Source organism: Myotis lucifugus, unplaced genomic scaffold, assembly GCF_000147115.1.
Source record: "Myotis lucifugus unplaced genomic scaffold, Myoluc2.0 scaffold_25, whole genome shotgun sequence".
NCBI classification, from domain to species: Eukaryota; Metazoa; Chordata; class Mammalia; order Chiroptera; family Vespertilionidae; genus Myotis; species Myotis lucifugus.
The window spans coordinates 3558469-3576529 of NW_005871073.1; the positions used below are offsets into that span (position 1 = coordinate 3558469).

At 40.7% G+C, this 18061-nt stretch overlaps 1 protein-coding gene across 1 annotated transcript in view; it reads left to right on the top strand.

Moving 5' to 3' along the window:
• Window positions 1-5765, top strand: part of ST6GALNAC5 (ST6 N-acetylgalactosaminide alpha-2,6-sialyltransferase 5) — a 166204-nt gene extending 160439 nt beyond the window's left edge. Inside the window, exon 5 of the mRNA XM_006086098.3 lies at window positions 5246-5765. Within this exon, the coding sequence (XP_006086160.1) occupies window positions 5246-5477 (232 nt within the window). The 3' untranslated portion in view covers window positions 5478-5765. The remainder of the gene's footprint in view (window positions 1-5245) is intronic.
• Window positions 5766-18061: the final 12296 nt, after the last annotated feature.

Below are 18061 nucleotides of genomic sequence, written 5' to 3' on the forward strand. Positions count from 1 at the left end.
TATGGCACCACCTGAGCTTCCTGGGTTTAGGGGGGGTAAGTTCAGGTGACTCACATTGGCTCTTTGCCCGAAGATGGGTAAACAGCTGCAGTCTCTTGGTGCTCAGTGTGCCCCAAATACACAAGTATTATTCTGCCAACTTCTAAGGTGTGCAGCAGTTTACCTTCCAAAAGAGGCTCCGAAGACAAGGAATCAGGCAGCAGAATAAAGGTGGCTCAGTGGGTCTCATCGGCCTGAGGCAGATGTTTGGGAAGGCCTGTTTCAGGAACATTTTCTTCTGAATGCTACAGAGTGTTCCCAAAGGCCCCCCTGCAAGCCAATTTCAGAACAACGCAGACACTTGACAGTTATTGATTTCACTCCCTTCCTCAAACATTTCCTGACTACCTAGTATGCCAAGTACCACGCCAAGAATAGAAGAGTGTTTAGAGAGAGCGTCTAGAGAGAAGCAAAGGCATCATTCTTTCCTTATAGATAATCCAGCCGCAAACCCAGAGAGCAGGGCTAACCTAGATCATATCCGGAAATGCAATTATCCTCCCTTGCTTGTTAATGTTATAGGTTTCTTTCCAGTTGTACAGCTTAGCTTTAGAAGGTTGAAAAATGGGACATGACAAACTCCCGCTGCCATTAACATTAGTGGGCAGGATTGTTCATGAACATGAGACCTCTGCTTCGCACCCTGACCAGCTGCACAAGCTCGGGGCACCTCTGTGGATAGGTGCTTGGGAAAATGCACAAGGACAAAGTTGTTCCCAACCATGTGTTGCCAACCCCAGTGGGAACCTGGGGTGCCATTAGTACAGAAACCCATGTGGTGAGACAGGAGTTTTTCCAAGACACAAAGCCTCACTCTTAAGAGGACAACTTTGGTCCAAAATTGGGCCCTGAAAGTTCTCCAATTTCTCTCTGCATGAGTTTTCTCATCTGTAAAATAGCAATAATGACAGTACCTTTCTCACTAGGGTGCAGTGAGGAGTAGATAAATTGGTCTATGTAGAGTGCTGAGCACTGGTTTTGGGGTTGAAAGGGTCAAGTCTGGCACCTTGGGTGGCCCGTGAATGAAGCCAGGCACTGGACTCTACCCGGGTGCCAGACACTCGCCTATCAAATGTAGCAGGTATACTTACCTTAGATGGATGGAGGAGTACATGCGGTAATGAAACTTAAGCACCAAGTCCTTAGCAGGTATTTAATTAAATCAGCCATCTCAAACCTGGCTGCATAGAAGAATCCCCTAAGGAGCTTTGTAACATTATTATATCTTTTTAATTTTATGTTTTGGTCATCAAGTTTTAGACTTATAGAAAAACTTGCAAAAATAATATAGAGAGTTCTGGTATACCCTTCACCCAGCTTCCCCTAACGTTAATATTTTGCATAATTAAGGTCCAAATATCAAAACTACGAAATTAACACCAGTGTAATACTCCTAACAAAGCTAGACTTTACTCAGACTTCTGCAGTTTTCTTACTGATGCCCTTTAGTCCTTGGAAGACCCAACCCAGGATGCCTTTGCTTTTCCTTGTCATGTGTCCTTAGTCTCCTCCCACCTGTGACCTCAGTCTTTCCTTATCTTTCATGACCTTGATGTTTTTGAAGAATTCTGGTCATTACTATAGGATGTCCCTCGCTTTGTATTTCTGTGATTATATTGAGGTTACACATTACTGGGAAGGATATCACAGAAGAGATAAGCCCTTAGCATCTCATATCAAGAGGTCCATGGTGTCAAAATGTCTTATTGCTGGCCATGTTAACCCTTATCATTTGGTTGAGGTGGTGTCTGCTGAGTTTACTCATTGAAAAGTTGCTATTTTCCCCTTTGTCATTAATAAGTAGCTTGGGGAAAGATACTATATGCAAATAACCCAATTCTCCTATCTATATCCCCACTAATGTTCTATTCATTGGTGCATCTTGCCTGAAACAATGACTATGCTCTTTTAATGGTGATTTCTATTCCCCCATTCTTTCTAGATTTGTTCATTGGAATTCTTCTCTAAGGAAATGCCATTTCATCTCCCTCATTTATTTAATTACTCAGTTGTTTATTAAGATCATCATGGACTCGTGGATATTTATTTTATTTTATGGGTTTTATAATCCGTACTGTCATTATTTATTTTGATACTGAAACCTAAGGCACTTTTTTAAACACCCATGCCTGGGACCCTCTCCAAGTCAATTAAATCTGAATCTATGGAGGTGGAACACAGACAACGGTATTCCTTTAAAGCTCCCCGTGTGCACTAAATGTGAGTTCTCTCACTCTCCCCACCTGCTTCCTTCATAAAGAAAAAAAATTTCCTCCTCACATTATTCTGCAGGACTAGCTCCGCTCTGGCCCTGGAGTACTGATGACAGGCTGCAGCCGCTTAGGTAACCGGCTCTGTGATTAGCTACCGCCCCTGCCTCACACCCACCTTCACTCCTTCAGGTCCCCTGGCCCCAAACAGGGACTTAGGGACAGACCTTCCCTTTACAACTGTGGCCTCCTGGTGTGGCATTTCTGCTGATATTTATTGTTGTTTCCACCGGGATCAGGTGAAGGAGGAAAAAGCCACGGCAGCCTTTAGAAAGTCAGGTTTGACCTTGAACTGCGAAGGGCTTTCTGAATGGAAAGGTGGATTACAGCTGGGCTGTGGCTCTGCCTCCTCAGTCCCACAAAGCGCGTGTCTGCCATTTGGACAGAGTCGTAGTGGATGCAAACAACCCCCACTGCTTTGGACACCTTTGAAATCAAGAATTAAATTTACCAAATATGTAAATTTAATTCTCCCTTTAGGTAATCAATATAGAGCCAGATAGGGTTTCATTCAAAGCGATGGTCATCCTGAATGAGGAAATTGATCCTCCAGCATCCTTCAACTGGTTTCCAATTTCCCTCTATTCCAGGTGCCAAATCAATCTCCTGGTTATTTTTAGAAACCTAATTGTTTCTTCAGTCAGATTGATGCCAAGAATATGTCCAAAACTTAGAGGAATCAGACTTAAAGCCTGATCTGTACTGGATTAGAAGCTTAACCCCCGGTAGACCACGGCAGCATGAACTTGGCATGGTTCCCAAAATTATGCCATGGGAATTTAGGGACATTTGTCTCACAAGATTCTATTTCGTTTCTTTTTTTCATAGTGGTAGTTCCAACTTACTCTTTTCCTAGCATGCATTTTCTATATTGAACACATATTCTATTTAAGGAGACTCCAATTTCTAGGGTAAGTAAATAAGTGACATCTGTCATAACTAGACAGAACAGTTGCTGATGTTTCACTACACAACATATAGATACTTCTGAGACGGGCATAATAGAGATGCAAAGTACTCATTCAGCACAGCATCCAACCCAGGATGAGGAATGTTTGAATGTTGCATGACCAAAATAAATCTCTCTTCCTGGAAGAACTTTAACCTCCGAGGAGAGGCAGCTCAAAGGTTTATTGTTGTCAGAGCCACACACCCAACACCCCTCTTGATAGAATACTTCGATCCCTGACTCCAGTAGAGTTGCTACTCTAAAAGCCATTTGTGTATTGATCTCCTTTGAAGAAAATGAATAGGTGTCTAACAGGATGAGCATCTTGGGGACCGGAGGGGACCCAGGACACTAGGTGCTGAAAGGTGGTTTGCTGGAATGCCTGGCCCTTTTTTGTTTGTTTGTTTTTGTAAATCATCACCTGAGGTTATTTTTCCATTGATTTTAGAGAGAGTGGAAGGGAGGAGGAGAGATAGATAAAGAGAGAGAAACATCGATGTGAGGGAGACACATCGATTGGTCTTCTTCCGCACTTACCCCAACCAGGGCCAGGGATCGAGCTTTCAACCAAGGCACCCTTCAGTCCAGAGGCCAATGCGCTATCCACTGAGCCAAACTGGCTGGAGCTGCCTGGCCCTTTTAAGAAGAGAACTAAGAAGAGACAAAAAAGAGCATAATCTCTGCCCCAATACTGGTTAGCTCAAGGTAGGAAGACTTACCTATTGGGATATCATAACTAACCTTACCGTCTAGACTTCAAGACAGAAGAGGTAGAGTAGACTGGCCTAGAATGAAAGCCAGTCTGAAACCAGGGCTCTTTGGTTTTAGATATTTTAGTAACCCTACAACAAGGGCACACACAACCTTGAAGACATGAGCCAGTGTTTCTCGTTTGAAGTGGAGACGGATATAGACGTGAAAACGTTGGGACTGTCAGGCTGCACAGCAGGGACTGAGGATTTGGAGTTTCTGGGTTTAGAGACTCTAGAGTTGAGTGCATCGTCATCTGTCTGGACAACAGGAGGAAAATGAAGGCATTGTGACTTCTGTCTTCTTTCTCTTTCAAGCAATCAAATTAAGATCATCAGCCTTCCATACCTGGAGAGGAGATTGTCTTTAGAGGCTTGCTGTGTAGCTCTAGCTCCATATAAATTTCTTTCAACAGAAATTCAAAAATTATTTATTGAGCCCCTACTAGGAACAAGACAAAGACCTGACCTCATGAACAGACAATGAGCAAGGAAACAACAGCAGCTTCAGACAGATGCTGTAAAGAAAATAAATCCGAGTGAGAGGGCGTGGAGGGGCGGGCACCAGGTAAAGCCTCTCTGAGGAGAGTACATTTGAGTCCATCCTCAAAGGTGAGAGGAGTGAGCTGGTGAGAGCATGTTCCAGCCAGGTGATGGCCCTCAAAGGCAAAGGCTGCAAGGTCGGGACAAGCTTGGAGGGTTGACGACCAGAGGCCAGTATGGCTGCAGCATAGGGGACAAAGTCAAGTGGGTTAGGAGAAGGCTGTGTCTGAAAGGAGTCAGATCACTAACACCCTATAAGGCCATCCTCTTAGTATAATTGGATGTCTCTGAACCATTTGGGAGTTGGAATAGGGAAGGGAAATGATCTGTTTTTATTTTACAAATATCTCTAGGGATGCTTGTAGTAATAGACTGTATGGGTGCAAGAGTAGAAGTAAGGAGTCTAGTTGGGTCTTAATAATATATAGTTTTTGAATCCCAAAAGCCCGAACGTCCTACTGTACTGTTTGAATCTCTCTGTCTGATAATGATGGCCACTGTTTTTATTTCACAACATAAAACCTCTCTGCATGCTTATGGCTTAAACATCGGAATGAAAACATTTGTTGAAATTCATTTAACTTGAAAATATGATTTGTGCTTATCAGCTTATTAAAGATAACTCTTACCTCAGTCAGTCAAAGGAACTTTTTTTTTTTTTTGCTTTAATGACTTATTTCATCTTCCTTCTACAGGGATCCCAACCACCCTTCAGTCCCTTATCACTATTATGAACCTTTCGGACCAGATGAATGTACAATGTACCTGTCCCATGAGCGAGGGCGGAAGGGCAGTCATCACCGCTTCATCACGGAGAAACGAGTCTTTAAGAACTGGGCACGGACATTCAATATTCACTTTTTTCAACCAGACTGGAAACCAGAATCACTTGCTATAAATCATCCTGAGAATAAACCTGTGTTCTGAGGAATAAGCGTGTCAGACCTAAACCCCAAGCACCCACTGTACCAGACACCAGGCCACTGGACTTCCTGAGCCCCAGACATGAAAGAGGAACAGAACTGGCAGGAAATGGCTTCACTCCTCAAGAAGTACCATGTGCAGATGCCTACGAGAAGTGACTACAAAATAGCACCGCTGGCTTACAGGAAAATGCCAGAATTAATGCACTCTGATGCGTGTTCTCCCTTTCAAAGAAGCAGACCTCTTATTTCAATGATGCTGCCATGGTTACATTTTGGGTCTCTTTAAGTATTGCCTTCAAAACTGAAACATGAGCAGCTCAGCAGCATTTATTAGGTGTATTCCTTTATAGAAATGCCATGTCAAAAGACACTTTTCTATCAAGGTGTATCCTGACCTGACCTATAACCTTTGTCATCTGTTGGCCCCTGTGTGTGTGGTTTGTATAAAGCTGCCTGAAAGTGTTTCTGATGAGCACAGCTCCACGGACTTTCATAAAGTAAATGCCCAGTATTTATTTACGAAGAGTTTTGTAGTGTACTCTAGGCCAGTATTTTTATAGATTATTATGTGGTAATTTAGCCCTATCTTTATTTAGGTATTTTATTCTAACTCTTGAATCCCCAACGATGGTTGGAAAGGCCTGGAATCGGGTTGATGAGTTGCTGTGCTCACAAGGCTCATTGTCAGCGTGCAGTTGGAATTTTCGCTCGGCAATGTTGTCTTGCATTTTCTGAACCCTTAGGCTTCCAGAATAGCTATAACATTTTCCAAGGTGCAGAAATGCTCCAAATGACAAAACTGAAAACCAAAAACTGTGTCATTAACACAGAAAGAGACGAAGAAGAGAAACTGAAAGATAGTTTCCTTTAGTAATAATTGGTGGAGTTCACTTAAGCCCTGGTTTCCTCTTCTGCAGAATGATGTCCCTGTACTAGATGACCTCTTAACATTTCATTCCAAACCTGAAATTCTATGGGACTTTGAGTCATTTCAGGACCTTGAACTTGGAATGATGGGGCTCCCACAGTACCAGGGGCCTTTCATATTGCCCTACTACCTATCTCCCTCTTGTGATTAAAAACATAGGTTATCCCTGGTCCCCAGTAACTAAATTCTACTCCCTGCTTTGAGAGAGAGAGAGAAGAAAGAGAGAGAACTTCCATGGTGTTGCCTGACTACAAGAGCAAGGGACTGCACTTCTGTGAGTCTGTCAGGAGAATTTCCCCATCATATCACGCATTTATCCTATGAACTATTTAGATTCACTCCCTGCAGATCTTACATTATATTCACCACCATTCATCCCTGGTGTGGAGGAGTGTGAAGGATTTATTTTGTTCAGAGCCAAGGTCAGTCGGTAGGAGAGATTTTCATTTAAGCAAGTAATAGCGTTCAAAAGTAGTCTTTTAAAAGATATAGCAGTGTGTGTGTTTTTTTACCCATGGATTAAGAGGCATTAGTTTCTCTAATGCCAAATTTGAAGGCACCAGCAACTACCAGGTATGAAGACTGATGTTGTTTTTACAGAACATGACCTGGCTTGTGATTCAAGAAGTTGTCTCACATTACCAGTTCTTTTCCCTGTCCTTAACCAGTACTAAGATCCCATGTCCCTGCAATAACTGGTACTATTAATTACCTGGAGTCTGGTTGTTGAGATGCAAACACGGCCTAGATATTTATACATATAGCAAAATGAAGTTGGTGTTATCGTGGTGTGGCTTGAGCTATTAAAAGCCAGTACAATTGAAATGTCTGTTCAAAACATACTGGAATGCGTCCTATAAATTTTCTCATAGTTTGTAAAGAGAATTTTTTCCAGTACAATCTCTTCTGCAGCATGGACTCTGAATACACAATACTTTATGAACCTTTGAAAAGTGTATAAACTTTAGATAATTGACTTACAGGCCACCCTTACCATCACTTGAAGGGATTATATTGTTCAGATATAAGTAGCTCCTTTAACTACTTTTATGGACAGTTAAGAAGGCATACTTGGGAAATGCAACGAAATATATATTACTAATCCAATAATATCTCAAATGTCTGTGTTATCTTCAAGTTTTAGGGTTTGTTTGTTTTTTAAAGACCTCATGATAGCTTCATCTTTTTTTGTAACTCCTCCCTCTCAAATACCCAAAAGAGTGAAAAAAAAATTCTGAAATTTCTGTCTTCACTGGGAAATATTTTAAATATATGTGTAGCTAGGACATGTGAGTGTGTGAGTTTATATTTTTTAAAACATGCTATAAATAAATGTAAGAAATTATCACTTAGGCAGTGGTTTTATTACAGCATTTAAAGAAAATGCCTAGAATTCTGATAGATTGTGCTGATGGACCTGGTTGTGGGCAATTGAATTCTTATATTGCCACTATTTCATAACTATCAGTCTTAACACCATTCAACACCATTAAGCATCAACTCTGATATAAAAGGTGACTATAAAACCATGTTTACAGACCTCAGTGATTTCAGTATCTGATTGTGTTCGAAGCCTAAGTCATCCTCGTTATGTTACATACCTTTTTCTTCTCTCCCCAGCTGTGTCATCAGCTTCCCCCTAGCCTAAGACCCCAGTAGCACAAAGCCACAGCTGGACGATCCATAGCGTCTCTTATTTCAACGCAACAACATTTGGCAGAGGCCATTACAATAGATAGCCATTATGAGCAAAGATACAGGAATTCACAAACAAAATCAATCACTTCAAATGGCCCATGAAAAGAGGAACTTGCATTTAATATTCTATAGTAAATATTCACCCAAGAAAGCGTACATTAAAAGAACATTAGGAGGTGAATATTCAGTGTGCTCTGTGGGGACTTCGCTGTGTGGTTTCCATTGAGGTTGATGGGTGTTTGGTAACTGAGTCCCTGCGCTTCAGTAACCCTGGTATGTGTTCCTAAGGGCTAGATGTAAAACCGGGGCGGTTTAGCAACTTCCTAAGATTTCAGAGTTAGAGCTTTTCTTCAAAAATTAAGTGAAAGCAAAACACGAAGTATTGTACCTAAAAGAGAAAATTGTGTGTGGTTTCGTGGAGTCCTTAGTGACTGCTAGATATGTGTATCAGATCCCAAACAACACTTCTCAAGACAGATTACCTTTGTTTTCTGAAATTCTCTCCATTACTGATCTATTTGAATTACATTTATTTAGTTATTTATCTTAACCTTCATTGTTGAGAGTATTTTTTGAATTACATTTAAATGGAAGGATATAAACTCATTTTTTAAAAATTATTTTTCTTGATTTCAGAGAGGAAGGGAGAGGGAGAGAGAAATAGAAACATCAATAATGAGAGAGAATCATTAATCGGCTGCCTCCTGCACCCTACATCCCCCCACTGGAGACCAAGCCCACAACCTGGGTATGTGCCCTGACCGGGAATCGAACCATGACCTTCTGGTTCATAGGTTGATGCTCAACCACTGAGTCACAGTGGCCGGCTACAACCTCATTTTTAAAATCAAAACCCCCCTCAAAGATTAAAAATCTTGATTTCGAAGCTAAATGAATGCTAGGTAAAAGTGGAAGGAAAAGCTGAAATTCTGTTAGGAGTAAGATAGTGTTATTTAAACACTTAAGTACCTATTTACAATAGGCCAAATATTTACCCTCATGTAGGCATGGCCTCATTTCAGAAATATACCCTGGCTTCCAAGAGGGTGATGATTGAGATTGCCCAATAGACCTACTCTGAGAGAAGGGTCTCTGTTCCCATTCTCTGTCACTGAATTGTCAGGTGATAACATGCCTGCATATTTCATATCTGACCTAGTTACTTCTTCCATCCTCACTGCTTCTCTCTTGAACCTCATTTTTTCTTGTTGTTATCATTCTCTCATGGTAGGCTTTTTGTTGTCCACAGTGTGCTCTTAAACCAGCAGTCTTTGGGGCCTGTTAAGGTCTCCCCAGTAGATTTTTAAACTAGAGACCTATCTTAGGAACAGGTTTGGGGTGGGTGCTGCCATGACCATATTAGGTGAGAGAAGTATATCTGGCTACAAGACAAGGGTTTTTGAAATACCATCCTGGTTTCCCAGATCCAGGGGAGTAGGAGGGGGAAGGAGGACCAAGACACAGACTCCTGGTACTGAAACCAGGAAAGTCCTGGGCAAACCAGGATAGTGAGTCACCCTATCAAAAGCACTCAAAAAAAAAAGAACTGTGATGCTAAGGCCTTGGAAGGAAAAGTGAACCAATTGCCTAGGTTCTAGTATATGCCAGAAGATAATTTGGAATGGAGAGCGGTGGTAGAGTGTCCATAAGATTCAAACATGAACAGGAGTAAGCCCTCTATTCTATCTCACTCGTCCCCACCAACTCAGGGTATTGAACCAACATGGAAATGCAAAAAAAAAAAAAGCGCTGCACTCCTGTTTGTTTCTACTTAGAGCTCTAATGTTACATACTACCTTGGGTTGTTCTGTCTTCTTATGTATGTGTCCTGTCAGTCTAATTAGGTTGTAAGCTCCTTGAGGGCAGGAACTGTTGCTCCTTTATCTTTGTAGCCTCATGCCTAGTACAGTGCCTTGCACACAATAGGCAGTCAATAAATGTCTGTTGTTGATGATAACCTCTTAATGTTGACCTATACCTATTGGATTGGTAATTGATATATAGTCTTCCATTTAAGATGCACAGGAGACAGAATAGGTGATAAAATAGTTACATTTTAAGAGGTGGCAAGTGTATGATGTTTTTAATCAGCAGAGCTGACCTAGATGTTGGTAGAATAATGTTGCTGAACTCATTGGGTTTGGTAATGCTGGCTGTACTGAACACAGGTGAAGCAAAGCTCAGCGAGCTTTGTGTCCTCGCCGTTAGTGGCACAAATTAAAGTTACTATTGACAAAGGCTATACCGTACGCAGAAGGGCCATGTGAGCTCTGACTTCTGTGGTTCAACTACAAAAGGGAGGCTAAAATGAGATGAGTTACAGACTGCCTTGAACTTGACAGCTTCCAAAAGCTGCTGGAAATCCAACTGGTGGTTATTGAGGGTCTATAAAAATTAAGTTTACATTTGTCTTAAGAACAAAATGAAACAAACAAAAAAACAGAACCCTTGTGTTTCTATGAAGCGATCCAAAATGGTTTCATCTCTATCCAAATGGGAGGGGAAAGAACTCATGTGAAAAGGTGGGGCATTCCAGGCTCCTGAGTTACTACCTGGCCAGCACCTGGTGACCAGTTACCTCCAGGTTGCTTGTGAAGGCAAGATGGCACAAAGTCAGTAAAGGTGAGTTAGCATCCAATGGCTACCTCGACAAAAGATCATAATCATTACTTTCTTAAGCACAGAATTCCTTTCTTTCATCATCTACTCTTCCACAACTGTGTAATCTCAATTTCATTTTGTAAAGTGTAGGAAAAAGCACTAGAAGACACAGCATGAAACTGAGAAAAATGCTTATTTCTGAATGGATAGGATTAGAGATTTTCTCACAATTTCAAAATTGTTATTATAATCACATAATGTTATTTCATAAAATATTTAAAAAGATATCAGAGCAGGATTTCAAACCGAATCCCAACAGGGGTGTTCAGAGAAAATCTAATACATGCCATGTCTAACTACACATTAAAAGAATGTCTTTGCTTTACTACATAAATCATCTCAAGGGTTAGCATCTTTAGTTCTTTACCATGTGACTAGTTCTTCAATTTCAAAACCAAATATAGGAAATCCATGAGATTGAATCAAAATCTTCCAGTTGCATTTTAGCTACTGAATATCTGCTGGGCGCTTTGCATTTGCTTTGTATATATCAGTTCACAGTAGTCCTATTGTGCCATTGTGCAAATAAGTACAGGAAGACAAAGAGAGTTTGTGTATCGGGCCCCCCAGAGTGATGAACAAGAGAGTGGACACATGGCTGCCACATACCAGGCACTATTCCAAGTGCTTTACATATAGAAATGCCTTTAACCTGCACAATTGTCCCAATAAATACATAGGTTCTTTTATTGTTCCCCTTTTACAGATGTGAAAACTGAGGCACAGGGCCCTTCAGTAACTTTCCCAAGGTCAGAGGCTAGTAAGTGGGAAAGTCGGGTTAGAAGCCACAGGGTCTGTCTCCAAAGTCTGCCCTCAGTCACCTTGTACTTCGTGGCAGAAATTTAACCCTACAGGTAGCAATTCTATCACATCCTGTTTATAGTATATGTCATATTTGATACATACCGAATAATAGTTACACATATGTGAATCATGAAGCAAACATAAGAAGAATATTACCACTAGCCATTAACCCACATGAATGTTCCTTCTATTGTCCTGGATTTTCTATTTACCATTCTCTTGCTTTTAAATAGTTTTATTATATACAGATATATCAATGAATAATCTATTGTTTAGTTTTGCATATTAATTAACATATGGTTAATAAAACAGTGTGTTTAGTTTTCTAAGATTTGCTTTTATTCCCCAGGATTTATTTATTTTGCATGTAACTCTAGTTTATTTTCACTGTTGCACACTGCTATTGTGTGAATATGTCATATTTTATTTTTATCCATTCTTCTTTTAGTGAACATTAAGGTTTTCAGTATGTTGCTAACATGCACAATGCTTTTATGAACACTCTTGGAAAGTTCTTTTAGTGCACGTGTACAAGAATTTTTATATAGAGTATATGCTGAAAAATAAAATTGTGGGGCTATAAAGGGAAGTTGTTCACATGTGCATGATTTTGCCAGATTGTCTTCCAAAGTGGCTGGACACTTTATATTCCTAACAGTAGTTGTCCACTTTTTTGCTAACACTTGGCTTGGTATTTTCAGACTGAAAATTTTGCCCATCTGGTACATGTAAATTTTATCTCATTGTGACCTTAACTTGTATTTCTCTGGCTAAACTTATGAAGTTTAGTATTTTTTTCTTCATTAGTATGACCTCATCTGTGAAATGGCTCTTCATCTTTGTCCACCTTTCTGCTGGTTACTTTCCTTTCCTTTTCTCTTTGAAGGAATTTTTAATATATTCTAGATATTGTGTTTTGTTGATGGCATGTGTTGCAAATATCTTCTTCTAATCTGTGGCTTGTCTCTTCTTTTTCACTGATGCCTTTCAATGAACAGAAAAGTTTTAAATTTCAGTGCAGTCATGTTTTCTATCTTTTCTTATACCATTAGAGGTGCCTATATTTTATTTAATAAATCTTCCACAGCCCTCATCAATAACTATTTTTCTACATTTTGATCTTGAAATTTTCAAAGTTTTTGCCTTTCATGGGGCAGTAAGGGACTTATATTTTTGTAGAAAGTGAGGTAAAAATCACTTTTGTTTTTTGTAGATACCAACTGTCCCAGCACCATCTCCTGAAGAATTCATTCTTTTCCAGTGATCTGCAGAGAAATTTCTGTATATGTGAGGATTTACTTCTGTTCTCTGTATTCTGGCCCATTCTAACTGAAGTGTCTATCCCCACACAGTCCTAATCACATAGCTTTATAGTAAGTCTTGATATCTGGTAAGGCTATTTCCCCTCACCTAATTCTTCTTGAAGAATGTCATGCTTATTCATTTTTTAAGTCACTAATTTTTATTGAGTTGTTTTTATTCAATAAAGTACACAGATGTTTGTATATATATTGATGAAATTTTTTATATCTGTACACACATGTAACCAATACCGTCGCAATGTAGCACATCTCCAGCACCTGGAAAGCTCACTCATGCTCTCTTCTACTCTCTTGTAAATGCTAACCATTGACCCCCATCAATGCAGATTTCTTTTACCTGTTTTTAAATTTTATATGAATAGCTGAAACCGGTTTGGCTCAGTGGATAGAGCATCGGCCTGGGGACTGAAAGGTCCCAGGTTCGATTCCGGTCAAGGGCATGTACCTGGGTTGCGGGCACATCCCCAGTGGGAGATGTGCAGGAGGCAGCTGATTGATGTTCCTCTCTCATCAATGTTTCTGACTCTCTATCTCTCTCCCTTCCTCTCTGTAAAAATTAATAAAATATATTTTTTAAAAAAATATATGAATAGAATTATATGGTATGTACTTGTGTCTAATTTCTTTCACTCAAAATTATGTTTGTAAGATTCATCCCTGTCAATGCATATCGCAATAGTTCCTTTGTGGTTGTTGGATAGTATCACATTTGAATACCAGTTCTAAAGATGGTGGTCTTGGGTTGTTTCCAGTTTAAGGCTGTTATGAATATACCTGTTCTGGACGTATTTACCAACTCTTGGTATTGCCAATCCTTATACATTCAACCCTTTTGCTTTCTATATAGTTGTAAATCATTATGGGTTTAGATTTATATATTCTTTTTTTTCTTTTTTTAAATTAAATCTTTATTGTTCAGATTATTACATTTGTTCCTCTTTTTTCCCCCCCATAACTCCCTTCCTCCCAGTTCCCGCCCCACCCTCCACCCTCACTCCCCACCCACTGTCCTCATCCATAGGTGCACGATTTTTGTCCAGTCTCTCCCCGCATCTCCCACTCCCCTTTCCCCCCCAAGAATAGTCAGTCCATTCCCTTTCTATGTCCCTGATTCTATTATAATCAACAGTTCATCTGTACATCAGATTATCTATTCACTTGATTCTTAGATTCACTTGTTGATAGATGCATGTTTGTTATTCATAATTTGTATCTTTACCTTTTTCTTCTTCTTCCTCTTCTTAAAGGATACCTTTCAGCATTTCATATAATACTGGTTTAGTGGTGATGAGCTCCTTTAGCTTTTCCTTATCTGTGAAGCTCTTTATCTGACCTTCAATTCTGAATGATAGCTTTGCTGGGTAAAGTAATCTTGGTTGTAGGTTCTTGGTATTCATCACTTTGAATATTTCTTGCCATTCCCTTCTGGCCTGCAAAGTTTTTGTTGAGAAATCAGCTGACAGTCATATGGGTATTCCCTTGTAGGTAATTGAGTCTCTTTCTCTTGCTGCTTTTAAGATTCTCTCTTTGTCTTTTGCTCTTGGCATTTTAATTATGATGTGTCTTGGTGTGGTCCTCTTTGGATTCCTTTTGTTTGGGGTTCTCTGTGCTTCTTGGACCTGTAAGTCCATTTCTTTCACCAGGTAGGGGAAGTTTTCTGTCATTATTTCTTCAAATAGGTTTTCAATATCTTGCTGTCTCTCATCTTCTGGCACCCCTATAATTCTGATGTTGGTACGCTTGAAACTGTCCCAGAGGCTCCTTACACTATCTTCATATTTTTGGATTCTTTTTTCATTTTGCTTTTCCGGTTGGGTGTTTTTTGCTTCTTCGCATTTCAAATCTTTGACTTGATTCCTGCGCTCCTCTGGTCTGCTATTGGGTGTCTGTATAATATTCTTTATTTCAGTCAGTGTATGCTTAATTTCTAGTTGGTTCTTTATCACAACATCAAGGGTCTCATTATATTTCTTGAGGATCTCATCAAGTTTATCGGCAGTTTCTAGAAAATTATTGAAAGACCTTAAAAGTGCGTTTTTTAGCTCTATATCCTCCATTTCTGTCATGTTTCTTTGTCTCCGCATTTTTTATGCTTTCTTGGTGCACCCCCTTGTGGTCTTTGTACGCAGTCTTGTTGTAGTTAAGCCTTGATTGTTGTCTTGTTGTCGGCAATACTGGGAGTGAATAGACCTCCAGGCTAACTGGCTATGAGAGTCAGCTGTGTCTGCAGTGGGAGAGCTTCTGTGCTGGATTTCTAGGGCGGTGCTAGTCTAGCATTTGCCTAAGGCTATCCGGCAAATGCCTCTGTGCAGGGCTTGGGCGGGGCAGGTTCCCGGGGATCTACAGGGCGGGCAGAGCGAGCAGTTATGGCTGCTCTCAGATCCGTCCCCAGGGCTCTGCCTCTCAGAGTCCCGGGAGAGAAAACTGCATTCGAGTTCCGACCAAAGCCAGACAGTCCCGCTTCTCTCGTTTGAGTCTGGGACCCTAGAGACTTGCCCGGATCTGGAGCTCAGAGTCTGAAACTCCCTCCCGATTGAAAACAACAACCGCGCCCTCCACCGCCGGCCCGCTCCACATGCACTCAGCACCTTAGTATTTCACTTCCGCACTGCGCCTCCTCTCTGAGTCTCGGTATGGATTTCTCTTTCCTTCTAGTTGTAGGATTTCCACTCAGCCAGCCTTCCTGTGGTTCTGGGTGATGTCCGTTCCATCTTTTAGTTGTATTTTTGAAGTGGTTGTTCGAGGCAGCAAACTCCGGCATTAACCTATGCCGCCATCTTGGTTTCTCTATCTAGATTTATATATTCTTGATGAATAATAATGTTGAGCATCTTTCTATATGCTCCTTGACCATTTGCATATCCTCTTTTGTGACATGCCTTGTCAAAGTGTGTCTCTATTCTTCCAATTGAATTGTCATGTTTTTTTTTCATGTATAGGAATTCTTTCTATGATCTAGAGTCAAGTCGTTTGTTATATATTGCAATATGTGGTTTGCCTTTTCACTGTCTCAAGGGCATGTTTTGATGACTAAAAGTTCTTAATTTAATAACTTTAATTCCAATTTACCCATATTGCCTGTATAATTTGTGTCCTATTTAAGAACTCTTATGAAGCCCAATGTCATTAAGGCAATGTCTTATATTTTCTTACAGAAACTTTATTTTTTTTCTCCTTTCCATATTTGGATTTATGATCCATCTCAAGTTGAATTGGGGATAGGATGTAATGTAGGGGACAAGGTTTTGTTTGTGTGTTTTTCCCTTATAAGGAAATCCAATTGACATAGCACCATTTATTGTAAACTAGAGGCCTGATGCACAAAATTTGTGTGAAGGTAGGCCTTCGCAGCCCTGGCTGTCTCAGGACTTGCAGCCCTGGCTTTGTCTGGAAGGTCGTCCAGATGGTCGTCCCACTGTTTGGCTGTTCAGTCAATTTGCATATTATGCTTTTATTATTATAGATACCACCTTTCTCCACTGAATTAGAGTGGTGCTTTGGTAGTAAGTCAGGTTACATATATATGTTGGATTGCTTTGCTTTAAGATTATGCTGGTGTTTCTTGACTCTAAATTCTATACCATTTTTTTATTCTTGCACAATTGTCATGTTATCTTAATTATTATCCTATATAATAAAAAGGTAGTATGCAAATAGACTGAACAGCAGAACAACCAAACAACTAATCAAAGCATAATATGCTAATGATATGCTAAGGCTGCTCAACCACTTGCACTGACCACCAGAGAGTGCACGCAGAACATGGCAAGCCTCGGCAGCAGGCAGCAGAGTGCAGAACATGGTGGGCATGGGCCGCTGCGGGATGGTGGAACAGGTGGGGGGGCACCAGACCAAGGCAGAGCACCGGTGGCTGTCATCAGGGTGAACCTCTGGTGGTTACTGAAAATTCTTTGCTCCCACTTGCCACAGTCCCGCCCGGCGCTCGCACCTGCTGCCAGCCCTAGCCTGGTTTGCACCTACTGCTGGCGCTGGTCCTGATTGTCCCTCAGGGCTTCTACACCTCCCCCTGCTCCTGAGGAGCGATCAGGGCAGCAGCCACCACTCGCACCCAAAGCCAGTGCTGGCCCCACTCACACCCGCTGCCAGCGCCGGCCCCGTTCTCACCCACTGCCAGCACTGGCCCTTATCACTCAGTTCCATCAGCAGGTGTGAGCAGCAGCTCCTGGCCTCGATTGCCCCTGAGGGCTTCTCCACCTCCCCCTGTTCCTGAGGGGCAATGGGGGCAGCAGCCCCCACTCACACCCACTGCTGGTGCCAGCTCCAATTGCTCCATGCAGTCAGCAGGTGCAAGTGGGGCCAACGCTGTCAGCGTGGGAGTGGTTGCAGCGGGAGCAGGGCTGCCAGCAGACAGAGGACCAGGGGCCAGCAGGAGGGGCCCGGTGGGGGCGCGGAGGATGGGCGGGGCGACTAGGGACCCTACTCATGCACGAATTTCATGCACTGAGCCTCTAGTAACTGCATAAGTCTTTATATCTAGAAATGGGAAGTATCCAGCTTATTAATCTTCAATATTGCTCTAATTATTCTTGGCACTTTGTATTTCCACATACGATTTTAGAATCAGAGTTAGCACCTTCCACATTTAATAAAACATGCTAGGATTTCTATTGAGATTGAATTGATTATAAGAATCATTTTGGGGAGAATGGACAATTTAACAGTATCAAGTCTTTCAATTCATGAACTCAATTTGAAGTTTTCCATATAGAGGCTTTGAACATTTTTATCCTATTAAAAATATATATCCTAGATACTTGTATTTGATAGGTTTGTTTGGTGCAATTTTCAATAATTTTTGTTCAACTTAATTTTCTACCTATTTGTTATTAGGATAGAAAAATTTAATTTTTATATTGATCTTATATCCAGAATAACCACTAAATGAACTCTGTGATTTGAAAAGTTTGTGAATTCTTTTCTTCCTATTTTTGTGAAAACTGACAGGTTTAGTCCTTTCTTTCCAAATTTATATTTTTTATTTTCTTATTATAGTAATATTTTATGTTCTTATTAAGTAAGACTCCTAGTGCAGTGTTGATTAAAATTGAAGAGTGGTCATCTCTATTTTCTTCCCAACCTTGAGGAAATTGTTTAATGTTTCACCAAAAAATGATGTTAGTTGCAGGCTTTTTGTAGATATACTTAATTAGA